At 41.2% G+C, this 22,646-nt stretch overlaps 1 protein-coding gene across 2 annotated transcripts; it reads right to left on the minus strand.

The window, feature by feature from the left end:
• Window positions 1-9,349: 9,349 nt before the first annotated feature.
• On the minus strand, window positions 9,350-19,359 carry LOC127619733 (actin-binding protein WASF2-like). 2 transcript variants are annotated; one of them, XM_052092700.1, is made up of 9 exons: window positions 19,211-19,355; window positions 16,524-16,677; window positions 16,308-16,442; window positions 15,787-15,940; window positions 14,450-14,567; window positions 14,209-14,333; window positions 13,925-14,089; window positions 13,111-13,577; window positions 9,350-10,417 (listed from the first exon to the last, which is right to left on the minus strand). In XM_052092700.1, exons 2-9 carry the CDS (start codon window positions 16,654-16,656, stop codon window positions 10,263-10,265), a joined length of 1,452 nt encoding a protein of 483 aa, XP_051948660.1. In that variant the 5' UTR covers window positions 16,657-16,677; window positions 19,211-19,355; the 3' UTR covers window positions 9,350-10,262. The 2 variants fall into 2 exon arrangements, with proteins under 2 accessions (XP_051948660.1, XP_051948658.1); XM_052092698.1 differs by having other exon boundaries at window positions 9,352-10,417; window positions 16,524-16,682; window positions 19,211-19,359.
• Window positions 19,360-22,646: the final 3,287 nt, after the last annotated feature.

Consider the following 22,646-nt stretch of genomic DNA (forward strand, 5'->3'; position numbering starts at 1 on the left):
TCTTGAAGTTTTATGGAAAATGTTTATAATGAATAAATTGTAACTTTTGTACATTTACTGTTGTTGTTTAGCAAACTTTTTTTTATATTTCCAATTTTAAAATATTTAGTTTACATTTATAACATTATACATTGTGTTATATGACCCTGGAAAAGTAAAAAAAAAAAAATATATGTGTCCCGTTCTCTTACGAGAGGTTCTCTCGTATTGCGTAAGCTAGCTTACGCTACGGGAAAGATTAATCTTTTCTGAGATACTGAAGCCAAAAAATTATCCTTAATTTTTGTATCCATTGTCAACGCAGTGCGGCAGCTGCAGACCTTGAGCGGGCTAGCTAGCGAGCTCATAGGTTGCTCTGCGGCAACTGCTGCAGCCTATAGACGAGCTTGGGCTGAACTCGCGATCCAATGAGAGGCGCCCGCGCTCACTGCATCAAAGCCCGCCAAAATGGGCGTGACTTGAGTGCATATAAGCGTAGTTCATAGGCTGGAACCCTGATTTTCATCTCTTCAGCGAAGCTCTTCGCGATCGCTGACCTGGAAGCCGCGTCGCCGTTCGAGGGGCATCAAGCAAGCGTGGACAGCGCTAGAAGAAGCCGGCCGCCTTAGCCACCTTCAGCCATCCTGCGAAGCTACGCCATCCGACGACGTATCCTTTTATTCAGCAAGCTAGTTCTCACGAACTATTCACAAAAGAGTACGAGCGTCTTTTTCAAGATGCCTCGCTCCACTTGCGCCTCATGTCGCGCCCTTCTCAGCACAGGAGACCGCCACATCATCTGCGCTCTCTGCCTGGGACTGGGGCACGCAGAGCTCGCCCTCACCGAGGGCGGATGCGATTTCTGCGAGGAGCTACCGATGTCGACCCTGCGGGCTCGACTCGAAGCGCTCAAAGCAGAAACCACCGCGCTGCCTTACCTTCAGCCGCGCAGGAAGAAGCGCCGCTCACAAAGGCTGCCGGAAACTGTGGTTGAAGCGACTGCCTCGCCGGAGCCTCTCCCTCGAGCATCGCTTTCACCCTCCCCGCCCCCCCGGGACGCGCAGTTGCCGCCGAGCGGCCGCACTGCTGCCATCTCGGATGACGAGGCAGAGGACAAGGGCCGCTGTTCCATCATGGCTTCGGACAGCGAGGAGTGGTCAGACTCCCAAGCCTCCTCCTCGGCCCAGGAATCCAGCAGGACCCGCGCCGAGTCGAAGGGGAGTTAACACGCTCCTCACACAGGCCGTCGACCGCCTCGGGCTCGAGTGGTCACCGCCCCCTGAGCAGGCACCCAACAGACTCGACGGCTGCTTTCTTCAAAGCCATCGCCGCTCTACACCCGCGGCCCGGGCCGCTCCCTTCCTGCCGGAATTACACACGGAGCTTGCAAAGTCGCGGAAAGCTCCTTTTTCAGCCAGGTCCCGTTCCCACGTCTCCACCTCTCTCGCGTCGGTGGACGGCGCCACTGAGAGAGGCTACTCCTCCATCCCCCCGGTCGAGGACTCGGTAGCAGCACACCTTTGTCCGCCCTCCGCGAGATGGCGTTCCAAGCCTGTGCTCCCGTCTAAGGCCTGCAGAGCGACTTCCGCCTATGTTGGCCGCGCCTATTCCGCCGCCGGCCAAGCCGCATCTGCTCTGCACTCAATGGCCGTTTTACAGATCCTACAAGCAGACCTTCTTCGAAGTGGGATGAGAAAGGCAGGCACCCAGAGGCTGTTACTGATCTACGGCGCGACAAACCTCGCCCTTCGCGCTACCAAAGCTGAAGCCCAAGCTCTAGGGAAGTGCATGGCCTCGCTGACTGTGACAGAGAGACACTTGTGGCTAACACTAGCCGACATGGGAGAAGCAGAGCGCTCCACGTTCCTCAATGCACCGCTCTCTCCGACCGGTCTCTTCGGCTCCGCGGTGAGTGGCATTGTTGATCGCTTCTCAGAAGTCCAGAAAGCCACCCAAGCCATGAACCTCTTCCTGCCGCGTCGCGCTAGCTCCTCTGCAGGCCGCTCACGTGATCAGCCTCCTGCACGAGCCTCTTCACAGCACCCAGTTCAACAAACTCAGACTTCTCAGCGTCGACAGGGCGGCCACCCTCGATCATGCTCAGATAGCCGCCGCAGACCGCCGCCCCCCCGCGGGCCTCGATCTAAGGTAACGCTGAAACCCGAGCAGCCGAAGTCTTCCTAACTGTGTTGAACAAACGACGGCTCAGTCCCGCCGCGGCCGGACCACCATCAAAGCTTCGCCCCCTGTCAGTCCCCTTCTCTCAGGCTACTGCATTGGTGAATTTAGCAGCCAACATGCCGGTGACACTGCCCGCTTGCCTGCACTCAAACGCTGTTTTCACGGCGACCCAAATAAATCTTGTAAACAGCAAACATGTCTTATGTGTAGAAAATGTGCCCACAACCCAGTGTTCACCCCTACACACAAGCATAACACATCCCACTCCCCACCAGAGGACGCTCACATAAAGCGGTTATGAACCGCTCGAGCGCTAGAGTCAATAAAGGCGCCCACGAATACGTGCGCACGCCCATTCTCTGCCCGCTCTGTTACACGGCCAGCAAACATTCCTCTGTGTGTAAGTCCCGTGCCCATGACTATGCTTGCGCATCACGTAACAGATGTGACTCTTTCCCCATTCATTCCAATCGGGAGGTCACTCACAAAACAGCCTGTTCATGCTGTCTGCGAGCAATCATGCATAAACACACTAAACGCGCTCACACATTTTGTTCAGCGCTCTGTGTGCGGCAATCAGAGCGAATTGGCCATTCACCCTCTAGCGTTACGCTTCAAAGCGTGGGAAGCTATTCCAGGGATATCCAAGTGGGTGTTAAGCACAATACAACAGGGCTATTTGCTACAGTTCGATCGCCGCCCTCCTCGCTTCAGAGCGCGGCTCGAAACCACTGTGAACACGGAAGCAGCGTGCATGCTTCGTTCAGAAATAGCAAGCCTTCTGTGCAAAAGGGCCATAGAGAAAGTGCCACCCTCTCTGAGCGAGTCGGGGCTTTACAGCCGTTATTTTCTTATTCCCAAGAAAGACGGCGGCCTCAGACCCATATTAGATCTCAGGGTTTTGAACAAGGTGCTTGCAAAAAGACCGTTCAAAATGCTTACAATCAGGAAACTCCTCGCGCATGTGCGCCAGGTGGACTGGTTTATTTCTCTCGACCTGAAAGATGCATACTTTCAGATTCAGATAAATCCCTGTCACAGGCCATTCTTGAGATTCGCCTTTGACGGCCAGGTTTATCAATACACCGTCCTTCTGTTCGGCCTGTCCTTAGCACCCCGTACTTTCACGAAGTGCATGGATGCGGCGCTCGCACCCATGCGGAGTCAGGGTTTGCGAATTTTGAACTATTTGGACCACTGGCTGATTATGGCACAGTCACATATGGAGCTTCTGTCTCACAGAGCAGTTCTCCTCAGCCATCTGAACAGTTTGGGTCTTGCAGTCAATTGGACCAAGAGCTCACTACAGCCCAGTCAGACAATTTCCTTCCTTGGAATAGAACTAGACTCCGTGGCAATGACGGCTCGCTTATCTACACAGCGCGCGCGCCGTGTTCAGCGACTAGCCGCATCTTTTCAGATGAACAGCCTCACGCCTCTGAAGAAATTCCAGAGAGTGCTAGGTTACATGGCCTCAGCCGCAGCAGTACTTCAGCTGGGTTTACTGCACATGCGCCCGCTTCAGCATTGGCTAAACACCCGCGCGTCTCGCCGGGCTTGGGCCACAGGCCGTCAGCCCATCAAGGTGAATCAGACCTGTATTTCAGCTCTGCAGCCCTGGACAGTGGCCGAATGGTATCAGCGGGGAGTGACAATGGGAGCTGTATCTCGCCGAAAAGTCATCTCGACAGACGCGTCCAACACGGGTTGGGGCGCGGTCTGCGAGGGCTCTCCGGTTTTCGGCCTATGGTCAGTTCAGGAAAAGCTCCTTCACATAAATTGTCTGGAAATGATAGCAGTCGAGTACACGCTCGTGCGCTTTCTCCCGGTCATTCAGGGTCACCACGTCCTGGTCCGTTCGGACAACAGATCTGTGGTATCCTACCTAAACCATCAGGGCGGTGTCAGATCCAGGAACCTATTCCATCTGACGAAACGCATACTGAGTTGGTCCCAGTGCCACCTGCGCTCGCTGAGGGCGACGCACGTGCCAGGCCACCTGAACGACGGCCCGGACAGACTGTCCAGAGACAATATTCCCCCAGGGGAATGGTCCCTGCACGCTCAAACAGTCCAGACGTTATGGCACCTATTCGGCAGAGCAGAGATAGACCTCTTTGCGTCCAAAGAGAACTCTCACTGCCCAATAGTTTTCTCGAAAAGCGAGGACGCGCTGGCCCAGGACTGGCCCAGACACCCGCTTTACGCCTTCCCTCCCGTCTCGCTATTGCCACAGGTAATGCAGAGGATCAGGGAAACGCGTCACTCGGTGCTCCTCATAGCCCCGCGTTGGGAGAATCAGACATGGTTCCTGGAGCTTACGCAGCTGTCACTGACAGCGCCGTGGCCCATCCCAGTGAGAGCAGATCTCCTCTCTCAAGCTTGCGGCACAATCTGGCATCCCCACCCAGAGCGCTGGGCGCTGCATGCGTGGGTGATCAACGACTACCCGTCGCTCTGCCAGAAGGAGTAATAAACACCATCATACACGCTAGAGCCCCTTCCACGAGAAGACTATGCGTCAAAATGGTCTGTGTTCTCAAAATGGTGCACCGACAGAGACCTGGACCCGCGGACATGTGGGGTGTCGTCGCTGCTCGTATTTCTACAAGAGCTGCTGGATAAGGGCAGATCCCCATACACGCTCAAAGTGTATGTGGCGGCCGTTGCGGCGTTCGCTGAACCCCTGCACGGCCAGTCATGGGGTAAAAACGAGCTGGTCATCCACTTCCTCAGGGGAGCTAGAAGGATGAACCCGCCCCCCGCCCCCCATCGGTTCCTATCTGGGATCTTTCTATAGTTCTCGAAACTATGAAAGCCCCCCCTTTCGAACCACTTCAATCCGTGGATTTGAAATACCTTTCACTCAAAACCGTTTTCTGACTGCCCTGTCATCAGTCAAACGTGTGGGAGACCTTCACGTGCTGTCTGTCAGCGCTGCGTGTCTTGAGTTTGGACCAAGTGACTCCAAGGTCATTTTAAAGCCTAGACACGGCTATGTTCCCAAGGTGATCGGTACTCCTTTCAGAGCACAGGTCATTTCCCTATCGGCGCTGCCAGCATCCGATAGCGAACGCGACGCCAATCTCCTTTGCCCGGTCAGAGCACTGAGATTGTATACTGCGCGCTCCGCCGCTTTCAGACGCTCTGAGCAGCTTTTCGTTTCGTTCGAGGGCGCACCAAAGGTCTCGCCGCCTCGAAACAGACACTATCTAGATGGATAGTGGACGCTATTGCTGCTGCATACGCGTCAAAAGACCTGCCATGCCCGTTGGGCATTAGGGCTCACTCCACTAGGGGCATGGCATCCTCGTGGGCATGGTCCAGCGGGATTTCCATTCACGACATATGTGTGGCAGCAGGATGGACTTCCCCCTCCACCTTTGTCAGATTTTACAATATGGAAGTGCCCGCTCTGCAGGCAAAACTACTAGCGGTTTAATACGCTACAGCTCCCCTGGTGAGCTGCACTGATGGGACACATTCCACACAGACCAGCACCGCCGCTCTGTCGTTCCCTTCCCACTATGTACTTATGTATTACACAATCAATGACCCGCATTCTTGCCGGCCAAATATTATTTCCCCACTCATAAGGGCTCCCCCGGGTCCCCCTTAATTCCCTGGGGCTCATACAGCGGATGCTTGGCGCGCACGCCGTTGACAATGGGTTCCCGTAGCGTAAGCTAGCTTACGCAATACGAGAGAACCTCTCGTAAGAGAACGTATCGGTTACCTAACGTAACCTCGTTTCTCTCTAGATGAGGGAACGAGTATTGCGTAGCTGGCCGTGCTCGCGCCACGAGCGACTTTTCGCTTCAGTCAATGAAAACCAGGGTTCCAGCCTACGAACTACGCTTATATGCACTCAAGTCACACCCATTTTGGCGGGCTTTGATGCAGTGAGCGCGCGGACGCCTCTCATTGGATGCGAGTTCGCCCAAGCTCGTCTATAGGCTGCAGCAGTTGCCGCAGAGCAACCTATGAGCTCGCTAGCTAGCCCGCTCAAGGTCTGCAGCTGCCGCACTGCGTTGACAATGGATACAAAAATAAAGGATAATTTTTTGGCTTCAATATCTCAGAAAAGATTAATCTTTCCCGTAGCGTAAGCTAGCTTACGCAATACTCGTTCCCTCATCTAGAGAGAACCGAGGTTACGTTAGGTAACCGATACGTTTCTCTCTTCTTACTGCTGTTATCCAGCGCTCTATATTTTTGTATCTTCTTTTGCAAAGCTGTGAAAGCGTAATCGTACATTTTTTTTTTTTGCTGTTGGAGCAAACAGGTAAGCAAAAAATAAATTAGTTGTGATCCCCCATTGACCCCCATTCAAGTTTAGCCAACTACGACGTTTTCTGCTTTGCGACACGCGGACGCGTGAATATGGTCCACAGTCCTTATTCACAGCAGCGCCATCTTTGATTTTTGCCAGGAATGACAACGAGGCTGTGAATAGATGTGGTCTCTTCTATGGGCTGCACTGCAGTTTAAAGTGTTTTTGTATCGTTCCGCGGACAAAACATTGAAAAAATGTTATTCCCAGAACATAAAAAAATAAAAATAAAAATAAAAATACACTCCATACAACAGGATTTGAGGAAATTCAGATGTGATCCAGCCATTTTTGCAGCTTTATACTGTGCTTGGCATTGAAGAGATAGAAGTCTATCCCTTATATCAAAATCAAAGATGGCCCAACCTTGAATAATGTCTTTAAGAGGACACTTTATCTTTTCCTTTAAGTACAGGTAAATTATAACGCTGATTGGTTAGTTCAAAACTGACCAAAATACAAATTGACATCCAAATCATATTACAGACTGGCCCACTGGATTCAGTTTCCTGTTAAATGTTTTCTGGTGAAGAATGAGACAATGTTAAAGATCACCTATGTGGATGGGTTGTTTACCCAATCTGAAACATTATAAATAGCATCCTGCAGTTTGAAGTCTCTAAAAGCCCCTACACAGGCAAGCTCAAACATGCATAAAAGCGTGAAAAGATTTGACTACTTATATGAGCAGCACACTTACGAAATATCTTTGAAACTTGAAACAACAGGATACAAACATATATTTAAGATTATTATTTCAGTAAATTGCTTATAGAAAAACCTTGGTATTATTACCCACACATCAAACAAAAAAAAAAAACAAACAAAAAAAAAAAATAGTAAACTACTGGCAGCTGTGGTTGCCAGCATTATACTGTAAAAATACGGTTACCGTTCATGAAATTAACAGCAAGTTACTGTTTTTGACAGCTACAATATACAACTGCAATTTAGCTGCATAATACTGTTAAATTACTTACTGTCTACTGTTGTTGAAATGAACAGCTTTGTTCCCAGCAATGCACTGCAGCATGAAGAATTTACTACTTGCTGGTTTATTTTGATGTTGTTTTTGTTGCAGTCCAAGATACTTGTATTTTAATGTTCAGCTTTTACTTTTTATGTAAAAGTTTGTTTGTTAATTGTCACCATTGTTGCGTTTTGTATGCTGAGAATTGATATCTCTGTGTGTCTTAACAACTTCTGTTATTCTGTAAGTTCATCAAAAACATCAAACACTCAATTTGCTGATATAATTTTGCTGAAATATCCTTTACTGTTTTTGCTTTATGTTTTTATGTGTAATGCATCACTATTGACACATTTAATGCGGTTTATGAGCTAGGATCAGATATTCAGTCTGACCTTAAGTTTTGTCTTCCAACCATCACAGTGCATCAACTCGTGTTTTACTTAAACACAAATTGGCTGGCCGGAAGAATTATAATAATAAAAAGGTCTGAGGTGCCAGCTCAAGAGAACACTAATCACCATGATGATAACTTCAAACAAAACACAACTATTGTAACAAAACAACAACACTAATTAAACTAAGACTTCTATTAAGTCTGAATAAAAATTTTGTACAGGTTTTTTTGTTTGTTTTTAATTTTTGTAGCCCCAATGCATTTCCAAAGCACTTATTAAAGCGCAAAGGCTTGTGTACACTCACCTAAAGGATTATTAGGAACACCTGTTCAATTTCTCATTAATGCAATTATCTAATCAACCAATCACATGGCAGTTGCTTCAATGCATTTAGGGGTGTGGTCCTGGTCAAGACAATCTCCTGAACTCCAAACTGAATGTCAGAATGGGAAAGAAAGGTGATTTAAGCAATTTTGAGAGTGGCATGGTTGTTGGTGCCAGACGGGCCGGTCTGAGTATTTCACAATCTGCTCAGTTACTGGGATTTTCACGCACAACCATTTCTAGGGTTTACAAAGAATGGTGTGAAAAGGGAAAAACATCCAGTATGTGGCAGTCCTGTGGGCGAAAATGCCTTGTTGATGCTAGAGGTCAGAGGAGAATGGGCCGACTGATTCAAGCTGATAGAAGAGCAACTTTGCCTGAAATAACCACTCGTTACAACCGAGGTATGCAGCAAAGCATTTGTGAAGCCACAACATGCACAACCTTGAGGCGGATGGGCTACAACAGCAGAAGACCCCACCGGGTACCACTCATCTCCACTACAAATAGGAAAAAGAGGCTACAATTTGCAAGAGCTCACCAAAATTGGACAGTTGAAGACTGGAAAAATGTTGCCTGGTCTGATGAGTCTCTATTTCTGTTGAGACATTCAGATGGTAGAGTCAGAATTTGGCGTAAGCAGAATGAGAACATGGATCCATCATGCCTTGTTACCACTGTGCAGGCTGGTGGTTGAGGTGTAATGGTGTGGGGGATGTTTTCTTGGCACACTTTAAGCCCCTTAGTGCCAATTGGGCATCGTTTAAATGCCACGGCCTACCTGAGCATTGTTTCTGACCATGTCCATCCCTTTATGGCCACCATGTACCCATCCTCTGATGGCTACTTCCAGCAGGATAATGCACCATGTCACAAAGCTTGAATCATTTCAAATTGGTTTCTTGAACATGACAATGAGTTCACTGTACTAAAATGGCCCCCCACAGTCACCAGATCTCAACCCAATAGAGCATCTTTGGGATGTGGTGGAACGGGAGCTTCGTGCCCTGGATGTGCATCCCACAAATCTCCATCAACTGCAAAATGCTATCCTATCAATATGGGCCAACATTTCTAAAGAATGCTTTCAGCACCTTGTTGAATCAATGCCACGTAGAATTAAGGCAGTTCTGAAGGCGAAAGGGGGTCAAACACAGTATTAGTATGGTGTTCCTAATAATCCTTTAGGTGAGTGTATGTCACCATTATAACCTACAATGCAGTGCAATGCTTTTATTGTACTGTGTGCAGGTTGTTGTTGTTTTTTTGTTTTTATCATAAAAAATACACTTTTCAATCTTGGCAAAACTGTACATTTAATATGTACATTGCTTCAAAGGTTGATTTTTTTTATTTGACTTCTCATAGACAGACAAGTGAAGGCTGATGTGAGATGATAAAGAACAGAGGAGTTGGTCAGAAGCATCATGATATATATATTTGTTTCAAAATGTCACTGTAGCTTTCACCAAGATGATATCACGATTTTAAATGTTCATTTTCTCCTAATGCCTTGTGTAGAACAGCTATTTACTGTAAAATTAGTCACTTCACAGTGAGCCTGCTCTTGATCTCCCAGAATGCAACATTTTTAACATCAAACTACTGTATTTAAGAATCACAGTAGATTGCTGTAGGTATTTGGCTGTAAATTGACAGTAATTATTTACAGTGTAGTAAGGAAGGCTTAATGTGATTAGTTAATATAGAGAAAATGTTAATCCATTTGGGATTTTTACAGATAGGATACTGATGTATAAAGAGAAATATGGAAACACATACCCACAAGTGCACACACAAACACACACAAACACACACATAAAACACACACAGTCTCAGTTTACCTTACTTTGGCCACATTATACAGACGTACAGGAACCGAAACAGGAGAAGGCTAATGGACTAAATAATTCACGGTCTCATTTAGAATAGAGTCTGGACATGGACACAATCATTGGCACGCTCCTCCTTGCTTTGCTTTTGGCTTCACTGAAGGTAAACGGGTATGAGAAGTGTGATGTCTAAAAGGAATGATCTAAACAGGTCATAACAGGTGATGAGGAGTGGGATGATAGCTTTAGTCAGACCAATCATCATCAAACTCAGATGAATCATCCTCGGAGTCACTGCACTCCACAGCAATGCGGCGGGACAGGATGGCTGCAACATCGTTGCCATTGTGATCTCTCTTCTCCTGCTCTCTCTGTTCCTCCACTTTACGCAGGTTAAATCCTAAACACATACACATAATTTCAATAAGCTTAGACAATTTACGACTATTCTGCCATATAAAAGCAAAACATAGTAACTTGAATTCAAAAGTCAGTTGGTGTGGATTTTGAAGTTGCTGCAATTTCGCACAGCATTTGATTCCGAGCATTCTTGAGACAAAAACATCTGTATTGGGACAGATCATATTCTAAGAGACCTGATTTCTGTCAACTAAATTTTGACATAATGTGAAGTTTTACGTGCATTACGTAGGTAACTTGATTTCAATGGTTCAATATACTGGAATTCAATGCATGTTCTGAAAACCAAGATTTCCAAGAATATGTATGCCCATTAAAAATATAGGAATAGTTCACCCAAAAATGAAAATTCTCTTATCATTTACTTACCCTTATGACATACTGGATAGACAAAAGCAGATATAAGGTTAGCTAATAGGGGCTTACACCAGAAGTGATTGGAGCATAAAAGAGATGTTTGTATTTGATGTCTTACAAATTTCATATTTAACTTTGATTCTTTTGAAAATCTTTCAAACTGTGGTATTAAGGCAACAAATTCAAACCATACAGTCACATTCATGAGAATGACAGCTTTCATTTGATATATGTTTTGTCTAATTAATTGCCATTTTAAACACTTTTAAAATTAGATTAATGTTTCTACTACATGAACTCTAGGTGGCGCTGATTTGCTAAGTGAATGTTTTCAGCCCTTATTTTGTTATTTTATCAAATCAAAATCAAATCTCTTTATTGTCGCAACCATATACACAAGAGCAACAGTGGGTGAACGTCTTGGGTGCAGTTCCAAGCAACATAGCAGTATGACAATTACAATAAACATCTGATTTACACATAACACAATTACACATATTGTTACACAACACAATATACACCTAATAATATACAATATATAGTATACATAAAAAAAGAAAACTGTATACAATAAAACTACAATGTACACCTCGAAACGAATGTAAAAAGTATTAAGCTCATCCGAGAGAGGCAGTGGTGTTCACGGCAGTTTTTATTTCCAAGTCCGTGATGATAGTAATGCCCTGCCACATGCTTCTAGAGTCAGTGGTGTTGAACTGTCCTTCAATCTAGTCCCTGTACAGACATTTGGCTGCTCTGATATTTTTGCAGAGGGCATAACTGGTTTATTTATTCTCCTTCAAGTTTCCGGAATTAAAAGCGGATGTCCGTGCCTTAAGTGACGCACGAACATTGGTATAAATACACGGTTTCTGGTTAGGGTAGATTCATATTGTTTTGGTTGGCACTATATTATCTATGCACTTCCTGATGAAACGCGTTATGGTATCAGCGTAGACCTCTATGTCGTCATCAGAGGCGGACTGGAACATCTTCCAGTCCACTTTATCAAAACAGTCCTGTAGCGTAGAATTTGATTTGTCTGACCAGCACTGGATCGTTCTGTGGGCAGGTGCTTCCGGTTTCAGTTTCTGCCTGTAAGTGGACCGAAGAAGAATGGAAGAGTGGTCCGATTTGCCAAATGGTGGGCGGGGGAGGGATATGTAGCCATCCCAGAAGGGACAGATGTATATAATTATAACATGAATGCAGAAGTGATGGTTATCTATGCTTACAAACGATAACCCATTTTCCTGACTTAAGTATTTGGAGACTTGAACATTTCAAGCGTAAACTTTTTTCTCAATATGGCACACCCCTTTTGGAACCACCGACATGACCTAACTAGGATTTGCTTTTACAAGAGGAAGCTAGACATTATGTGTACTTCTAAAATAAATACATCTATGTGGAAGTGTTAAGTGTCATAATTTCCATGACACTTATGAGTGCCACTTCTGACCAAGACCAACCGATTAAAACATTTGAGGAGGGATATCTGTCCATTTTTTGTCTTAGATAACAAACAAGTATAAAATATCAGATTGCTGGGATATGATCAAAACACACACCAATGAATATTTTCCTGTTTTATGGTTATAGGTCATTAATGGTGAATAGGGCTAGGTATTGCTTAATTTACAAGCTTGATTTGATTAAATTCCAAATCATGGGTATGTTATGTCCATTTTGCTATATATGAAAGACATTTTTTTCTCAGTTTATGCTGTTAATTATAAAGGGATCCTTCTAAATTGGTGTATTACGATAAAATTATATCATTTTGGTAATACTAATATTACATGTTTATTCTGTGTACTGTTTATATGCAGAATTTGTACTATTTAAAAGTATTTGTATTGCTAAAACTGTACAATCTCTTTGAGAATAGTGGCAGTTCAGCGAGCACCTCACAGAAGTTTTTGCTTGACCACATACTAACGGTATATTTAATTGGCTTATTTACTGCATCCGTGCTATGTGTGATAAGAACGAAGCGTTTTTTTTGTTTGTTTTTTGTTACTCAACAACTGATTGTGAAGAACAGAAAGGGTATTAAGAGACATTATTAAATGATAAATGTTTGTGTATATCTCTTTAGACACACATTACATGGAAAGAGTCAAACTAAAATTTGATTCAACACACAGTGAAAGGATCTCTGTGCTGAACTTCTTCACCAATATACTGCTCGATAACTGGTAGGTGAAAAAGTTACCATCCAGATGCTAAATCAAAGAAATGTTTTACCCATCCCTAATGGTAACAGAGGCCACAGTGAGCTATCTAAGGGTGTTTGGGTGGGGATTATGTTACCTTGACGGATAGCTGCAAGAAGGTCACTGCGTCCATCACTCGCGGCTGGAGCAGGCTGGGCTTTGGTTGTTGTGGTGGCATGAAGTCCTCCTGAGGGAGGTGGGCCTGAAGCAGAGGGAGGAGGTGGGCCTGGGGGAGGAGGAGGAGGGGGAGGAGGAGGTGGTCCACCTGACATGGGTGGAGGAGGTGGAGCTGGAATACAGGCATCCATGGGTGGTGGAGGTGGGATGGAAGCAATATCGTTGGAGAATGTAGGTGGAGGAGAAGGGGGAGAATCATATCCTAGAGGAGGTGGAGGTGGGACCATCCCACCAGGAGGTGGAGGTGGAGGGGGTTCCATAGGGGGGGCCACAGTCAGACGGCCTGGGGGAGAGGTAGCCATGGCTGGTGGAGCAGGAGGAGGATGACTGGGGCTTAAAACACTGCTACGCTTCTGGTGCACAGCACCAGATTGTCCATCATGATAACTGCAAGATAACAAGCATTTGTCAGCTCAAAAATTAATCAACACTTGATCCTTAGTGGAAGTTTACACAGAAATACAAATTAATTTATTCAACCTCATGTTGTTCCAAACCTGTATCACTTTGTTATTTCCTCAGAACACAACTAAAGATGTTAGGCAGAATGTTAGCCTCAGTCACCATTTACTTTTATTGCATGGAAAAAATGCAAGAAAAGTGAATGGTGACGGAGGCTGACATTCTGCCTAATATCTTTTTTTTTTGTGTGTGTTCCGGGGCAATAGGAAAGTGATTCAGGTTTGGAACAACATGAGGGTAAGGAAATAACAAGATCAAGAAAAGATACTCACGGCATGTCAGGAGGTGGTGGTGGTAAGTCTTCTTGCATTGGAGGTGGAAGTGGAGAGCCAGGATCATAGCTGTAGGAGCCAGTGCTTTGGTCTAAATACCCATCAGAGTTATTAAAACCTGTATCATCACCAGAGCCAGTACTGCCATTCAACCGTTCTAAAGAGCTGTAAGAGACATATTGACACAAACACAACAATATAAAACTTAAATAACAATAATTGTATTTATATACCAAAACAGTGCAATATCCATGTGCAGTCACTTTGCATTATGTATTTATTACCTTATGATATTATTTTTGGGGTAAACAAACTCCTCCCCCATTTTCAGACGTTCCCATTCTTCTTTACGAGTTTTGATCTTTCGAGGGTTGAAGTTCCCTCGGTTGAGGTTGTCATCTTTCCTCTTCTACTCTCAATACACAAATAAATTATATAAAAACAGACATATTAAAGAAGACAATGTATTCTGGAGGGCATTTTAAGGTGGTACTGTGTAAATGTGACAATGTGCGTATGTCTCACCTTGTGTTTACGTTTCTCTTTCATAATATCCTTAGTATCTTGAAGCATTTTCTCTTTCCAAAGGTCAAAGAAATAAGAAGGATCAGTGTAGAACTTCAAAGCCTCCTTACCATCCTCCCTTAAAAAAAACAAAAACAGTAATGAGAACACACTTTAAAACATGGTTTTCAAACTGGGGTCTGAGGACCCCCAGGGGGCCACAAGAGGGCTGCAGGAAATTCAAAATTTAACTTTTGAATATGTTTGACAGTTTTACACACATTATTACCATTTATTTTTTCTTTCTAAAGACTGATAGAAAATTATGAGATTAATGGGGATTCGTTTATTCAATAAAAGATACACTGCCAATTTAATACAATGTAAATAATATTTTAATTTAATATGTTTAGATATACACTCACTGAGCACTTTATTAGGAACACCTGTACACCTACTTATTTATGTGATTATCTACTCAGCCAATTGTGTGGTAGCAGTGCAATGCATAAAGTCAACACGATACGGGTCAGGAGCTTCAGTTAATGTTCACATCAACCATCAGAATGGGGAAAAAATATGATCTCTGTGATTTCAACAGTGGCGTGATTGTTGGTGTCAGATGGGCTGGTTTGATTATTTCTGTAACTGCTGATCTCCTGGAATTTTCACACACAACAGTCTCTAGAGTTTACTCAGAATGGTACCAAAAACAAAAAAACATCCAGATTGTTTGAGCTGACAGAAAGGCTACAGTAACTCAGATAACCACTCAAAGTCAAACCTTGAGGCGGATGAGCAACAACCTCAAAAGAACATGTCGGGCACATTATTAGCACAATAGTGTTCCTAATAAAGTGCTAAGTGAGTGTAAATAGATCATATTTATTCAATATGTTTTGGCTTTAGAACAATTAAAAAGCCAATAATTTAATTTAGCAAACAACATGTTTTAGTTATAGTGTCACAGTTAGTATTTTTATATTAATATATTCCCTATTACTTACACCACAATTTAACACCAATATCTTACCATAATTACTTAAAATTCATAAAAATGCAATAAGTGGCCATCACATAAAGAATAAATGCAAACATTATTTTAGTCACCCATTACGTTCTAAAGCAGCACCAGCTTGTGTAGAGTAAAATGGGACACGACATCTGTTTACTTTCGCAGCATCGTAATGGACCCACCCAGTGTAGACAGCTTCTTTAGTTATAATGGGATCTATTTGCTTTTGACAAGATGCTCACGTTTGGTGTAGACAGGGTGTAAGACTTGTATACAAATGGATTAACTGCTAAATCACCAAAATGGACACCCTAATGGTAAGATTTGGCGTGTTTACATATACCTGTAAATGCTAAGATTGTTGAGGGGTGGTGGCTGGCTGCAGGTCAAATAGGTCTCTTGGATAGGCTGGGGTAGTGAATCCCTAATGAATAGCTGCTGATCCTGGATAAAATTAGAGTGGAATGCTTTGCGGGACGTGATTGCCTGAAGAGACACTGCATAAAGAAATTGAATTGGAGAAACAGAGTAAATACATGGCTGATCACATTTTGCATCAATGCTATAAAACCCCTTTTGAAGCAACCCAAACTAAGATCCCACTGATTTTAATGACCTCTTAAACTAAAATGAAAAAAGGGAATATTAGAAAAATATTTAAAAAAATATATATATATTTCACTGTTCAACTAAAATAACACTGCTGTACCTTGGAATCAAATCGAATGCAACATTAAACAATATTTTTTCAGCATGTAAACAATGAGTTAAGAATATTTTCTTAAATCCAAGTAGGCTAACAGATGACTCAAAGGCCCCACCCATCCATATAGTATCACCTGTATAACACAATTTGTCTCTTACCCTCTTCTTCTTTAGGGTCCAACTGGGTGACTTTGACCTGCAGCTTGTCCACTCTGTCTCCCAGTGTGTTTACCCGTTCTGCAAATGAGCTGGCCTGAACAAACAGTTCACCAAACACATCCTCTGCATACTTACCTATGATTAAATCAAAAGTTAAAAGCAGCCACACACAACTGGATTGTCTTCAGTATACACCCCATTACACCAAACACTTACTAAGGGAGCCAAGCTGGCGAATGATGTTGGCAAGTGTTATGTTGGTCACACACTCCAGCTCACTCTTGATTGTATTTGGCAGTGTCTGGCGACAAAGGTGCCGTGGTTCGATGTTTCGCGTCACCAGAGGCATGATGGAAACTCAGCAGTCACTCTACGCTTTTGAGACAAAACAGACAAGTAAACAAAACAAATACTAAATCCGTTGCTAATTCTGTTATTAGCTGGGCTGGTAAGATCTACAACATATGACTGCTGCTCCTTTTCCATTCACATCACACATATCGAACACACCCACACTGACAGCTGTGTATGCATCCAAAGCAGAACCAACTTTGCTGCTGATATTCTTCCGCTAAAATGCAACCTCTGCAAACTCTACACTCAGTTTTAACACCAGCAAGCAATGACCATTTAACCCTTAAACGCATAACTTGGGTCTTAAATGACTCTGAACCAAAAATTGCAACAAAAAAAAAAAAGAAAAAAGGTTTATAATAAAAATGTATAATGGTTTCAGTACCAAACGTGTACAGGGTCATTAAAGACACTAGGTATGAAATGATGTCAGTTTGTTTTTTTTGCACTTCCATAAATTATATTTTATATGATTATTTAATATCTATATAGGTTTAAACAGAATATCAATTTATTTGTTTATTACAAGACAATTGAGTACTATATTACACAAATGATTAATATATCATGTTGATTTTCTGTGCAATAATGATAATCAACTATGGTCAATTATCTTTATCCCACATGCATGTACAAATTTAAAAACATGCTATTTGTTACTCAAAGTCAGTGTTGGGAAAGTTACTTAAAAATAGTAATTCACTACAAATCATTAATTATTTCTCTAAAATTGCAATCAGATTACTTTACGAATCACAAAACAGAAAAAGTAATAACATTACTTATTATTTTACTTTAAGTTACTTTCTAAAATACTTTTCGACTCAACAATTTCTAAATGTTTATTTCTTACATGTTCGTGGTTACATATAAGTCATACACTTAGCACTTCATATTTCTCCTTCAAAATGACTTGTTACAGGGCCATAATTAATGTATTCTTCATAAATAATATATTAGAGATAAGCATAAACCTCTAATTTACTTAAAAGTAATTAAATTAAAAGTCAGAAACTTGTAAATGTAATGCATTGCACCACTTCTTTTTACTAAAAGTAATTATTTTAAAATAAATAATTACTTTATAATTGGATTGTGTATTTCAATGTGATTTTGACAGCCAGTTGCATCTCATGAAATTTCAGTGTGGAAATTAATGAATCCTGTTCTAGATTTGTAGCATTATATCTTTGATATATATAAAAAAATAAAACATCAAAACTTATTTTATTTCATTATTTTTAAAATGTCAAGATTTATTTTTATTTTTTTAAGTTTACACTATCTGTGCATTTTGTAGATCAATTATGAATAGATATACGAGCCGGTGTATACATGCAAGTGTTTCGTGAACTTCCCATGCATATAAGGGTTAAAGCAGTAAGTTTGTTGTTATTGCCTACCATTTCGATACAATACAGGTCAAAGATATACCTTGGCTGTTTAGGTAAATGAGATTTCATTATAAGAACATTTTTATATGTTCTTGTGAATATTCCTCCACATATCTAAAATATATTAAAAGGAATATTCCAGGTTCAGTACAATTTTAGCTCAATCAACAGCATTTGTAGCATAATGCTGATTACCACAACATTTTATTTTGACTTGCCCGTCCTTTTCTTTAACAAAAGCAAAATTCTGGGTCACAGTGAGGCACTTACAATGGAAATGAATGGGGACAATCCATAAACATGAATAAAACTCACTGTTTCACACAATTACAGCCACAAGACATAAACAATATGCATGTTAACATGATTTCAGTATGAAAAATATTGCTTACGAACCTTTTCTTTGTCAAGTTATATCCAATTTTATAACTTCGTTGCCGTGATGTAACGCCGTAAAACCGATAATCCCTCAAAAACGACAATGTTGGCTACTTCACGGCTCAAATAATACATTATTAGTTTTAACTGAAAAATTATTGCAAGTGCATTTATTAAATAAAGCTTCTCATTTCTGCCTTCAAACGCTCCAAAAATTGGTACCATTGACTTCCATGGTTTGTGCCTCACTGTAACTTTGATGTTTTTGCTCTTAAAAAAAAAGAGAGACGAGTTTAAATAAATGTTTGTGGTAATCACCATTATGCCACAAATGTTGTCGATTAAGCTTTAACTTGTATTGAACCAGGAACACTCCTTTAACTATTCCTCTGATATTAAAAATAAAAGAGACGTACAGAGACGCTAAAAGTATTTATGATCATTGTTTAATATCAGTGAATGAAAGAATAATTGTTCTCCCATCAGACTTCCTCCATTGATAGGGAGTGGAGGAGCTAGTTCACAACATACCAGCCAATTTAACTTGTGAGAAGATAAGATCAAGTCACGGCAGATCCCATGGTACTGCTGTTTATGTCCAGAACTAAAGTTATGTTGATATAAATATTATACAGAGATTTTAACACGAGATTATAATTTTTCCCAAAAAATCTTAGCGGAGGCCTAAACTCTCGCCGTCTGTGCGGAGCAGGAAGTGACTAGCTTTAGCTGCCAACATACTGTCAACTCGTTATGTAAACAACTTCATATTCTTACCCGAATAAATACGGATTTGGCCTTAATTGCCGACGTCTTTTGGCATTTAAAAAAAACCTCAGCAATACCATTCCCTGAGTTTAATGCCGTCCATAATTTTCAGAGCCGACAATACGTCTACAACTAAAGTAACACAGCAGCGACAGTTCATTCTCACATTTGCTAACTTTTCATTGGACAGTGCGTGTAAATCCCAATATACTATTTGCTGATATGTCCGTCAATCACAGAGAGGGGATTCGGAATCTTGGAAGTGCAACTCCACCCTGGCGGCATAACGTCACATTTGGAATGACAATGAAAGACAAAAACTATGAAATACTTTTAAACACTTTAATTATCTCGAGTAAATTTTTCATCCACAAATGTAAATGTATAAAAACACAGCCTTTATTTACTGTCTTCAAGAGAGAATTTTCATTGTACTACAAGTCCCTGTGGTTTATGAAGAAGAAAACAGCAAAAAAACTCCTTAATTTTATTGATGCCTTAAAATTAATTGAAGCCCCTTAACTATTATTTTATAACTGTTTCTTTATCTTATCTTATGTTTTTTTTTATTATTACTTTAATTATTATTATTTTACTTTAATTTACTCTCCTTTTCCTAAAGTTGTTTGTAATTTTACGTGCTCCGTTTCCTGTTAGCACTGATATTCTTGTGTATTCTGACTAAGCCAGATATTGTTGTAAATTTTACAATTCAATAAAAATAAAAAACCCTGGCGGCTTGAAAACATCTGTTCGAAAACTTCGCATGCAGGGAGCGGAGGTTCATCAACATTCCTGAACGTCGGGCCAGTCCGAACAAATCCGAAACATGGCCAAATTCAGTGAAGAACACGGCAACATTTGATAGAAGATCAAGGAATGTCAATGAGACATCGAACCTTTAATGATTGTGTTGTGAAGAGAATGGAGCCCAGAATGATTTCATTTTTGACCAAAAATGGACAGAACTCAAGACATTTTTATCGTGTAGTTCTTTTCATATACATACAATACTCTTATATTGTTTAGTATTGAACATATCCCTGTTTTATTCATTTATGGATTATGGATAATTTATTGCAGAGTTTGGTTATAATTGCGTGTACAATGCAGAGATGGATTTTGTAGTATCATTTACAACCGCTAGATGGCATTTCCTGGCCATCATTCCAATCTCAAACTGTGGTTTGTTCGTCTTTCGTGATCCTTCACAGGCCATCAATGAAAGAAACAATATAATGCACCTATGAAACTCTACCGCTTTATCTTTACTGCACAGGAGTGAACTCCACTCACTACGCTAAAACATAGTTATTCATGGAAAAAAACAAAACTGTAAAATACATTTTCACATTCTGAATATTCTTATAACTTCCCAGAGGACAGACAGACATACTACAGATGATCTTATTACAATATGATTAATGATATAAGTACAGTAATCAGTTATTTTAGAAAAATATTCACTAAAATTCACCAAAATGATGTTTTCTCATTTTAAAGGCTTTGCTAACTTCCCAGAGGATAAATGAACTTACTGCAGGTAAAATCAGTTATTTTATAGGAAACGTCACAAAATTATATTTTGGTGAATTTTATATTTGGTGAATTTTTTATATTAATGTAGTTTTTTTATTTTATTTTAGTGATTAAGTAGTAAGTCCTTCTATCCTCTAAAATGGATTACTGTACTTATATAATTTATCATATTGTAATAATTTCATCTGTAGTATGTCTGTCTGTCCTCTGGGAAGTTATAAGAACATTCTGAATGTGAATTTTTTTTTTTTTTTTCATGTATAACACGTGAATTGAATGAATGAGTGGACAGCTCCTATGTATGTTTAGCGTAGTGAGTGGAGTTTTCAGACGGTCCCTTACATCTCCGAAACCGAATGTCCAACTTTACCGCGCTAAATCAGTGAGGCCAGCGACATCCAGCCGGATAGTGAGTATGGCGCGAAAAGAGCAAGAGAGACGGAAGAGAAAGCAAGCAGCAGCGTCACTGTCGCAGAATACTGAACATAAGTTCAAAAAGACTGCCAAAATTTTCTTTGTAAGCAATTTGTCAACATTGTACTAAATATTTTCAGTGCATCAAAAAGCGTGCTGGTTAAGAGACCAGCAGACAAGCTAATCCAGCAAAAATTAGTGCATAAAAAGTCACCAAAAAGAAGTATTTGAAACTCAGGATTAAATACAAAAATGAGGGGTAAACTGCATAAAACTGCATAACCCCCCCCCCCCCTTCCACTAGGCTGGCTATGGGCCTGTTAGATATTATATTATTATAATTATCATTATCATATTACAATGGAAGTGAATGGGGCCAATCCATAAACGTTCAGATACTCACTGTTTCACAATTAAAGCTGCAAGACGTAAACAATATGTATTTTAACATGATTTTAGTGTGTTAAAATAGCTTACTAACGTTTTCTGTGTAAAGTTAAAGCCAATTTTATAATTTCGTTGACATGATGACATAACACCGTAAACCCTAAACCTCTACAACCTTAAAAATGACGATTTAAACAACTTTACAGCTCAAATAATACACAAGCTTTAACAGAAGACTTCTCCAAAAACTGGCCCCATTCACTTTCATTATTAGTACCTCATAATTAATCACCATTATGCCACAAATGTTGTCGATTAAGCTTTAATTTGTATTGTACCCAGAACATTCCTTTAACTATTCCTTCTTGTCAAATTAAATGTCCATTTTCCACCTTTACTTCATAAAAGAGATGTGCAGAGAAGCAAAAAGTATTTTTGATCATGGTTTAATGTCTGAATGAAAGAATAATTGTTCTCCCATCAGACTTCCTCCATTGAGAGGGAGTGGAGGAGCTAATTCACAACATACCAGCCTATTTAACTTGTGAGAAGATAAGATCAAGTCACAGCAGCTTGTATATAACCTGGAATATTCCTTTAAGAATTTAAGTATTCTTAACAACTATTTATTCTTGTTTTGTAACATAATAAATGAAGTTAAGAATATTTTGTATTCTTGAAAATATTTCTTAATAATATTTTTCAAGAATTGGACTTGGGAAAGTTCTTACAAATGTATAATTTATCCCAAAACCTTTCTTAATTTTTTCATTAATCTGGCCCCTGATGTTATCCCAGCAAGATTTGAGAACGTTGCAAAGAATATCTTGTGTACTGCAATGGAAGCAAGGAAATCTGAACTTTAGTATATAAGAGTTAACATGGTCAATGTCACATATTTGATAATTTGATTTATTTCCAGGTTTCAATTAGATTTTGAATCCCAGATTTCAAAGTGGACTGTCTCTGTTAAAATCAGCTTGGTTGTCACAAAATGCAGTTTGGCTGACAGTACTCTCAAACATATCTGTCATATTCTGTTTGATGCAATCAGTGTTATGCTTTCACATCTCACTGTCCATAGGGATTGTGGTTATCAGTAGGT

The sequence above is a fragment of the Xyrauchen texanus genome, chromosome 26, assembly GCF_025860055.1.
Source record: "Xyrauchen texanus isolate HMW12.3.18 chromosome 26, RBS_HiC_50CHRs, whole genome shotgun sequence".
Taxonomy (NCBI): domain Eukaryota; kingdom Metazoa; phylum Chordata; class Actinopteri; order Cypriniformes; family Catostomidae; genus Xyrauchen; species Xyrauchen texanus.

What these genes read in the sequence shown, in the direction of transcription:
- LOC127619733 (XM_052092700.1), bottom strand. Translation starts at nt 16,656, where the DNA reads ATGCCTCTGGTGACGCGAAACATCGAACCACGGCACCTTTGTCGCCAG. An exon ending in TCGCCAGCTTGGCTCCCTTA is followed by an intron (nt 16,443 to 16,523) that starts GTAAGTGTTTGG and finishes ATTTAATCATAG; the next exon opens with GTAAGTATGCAGAGGATGTG. An exon ending in CCCAAAAATAATATCATAAG is followed by an intron (nt 14,090 to 14,208) that starts GTAATAAATACA and finishes TGTCTCTTACAG; the next exon opens with CTCTTTAGAACGGTTGAATG.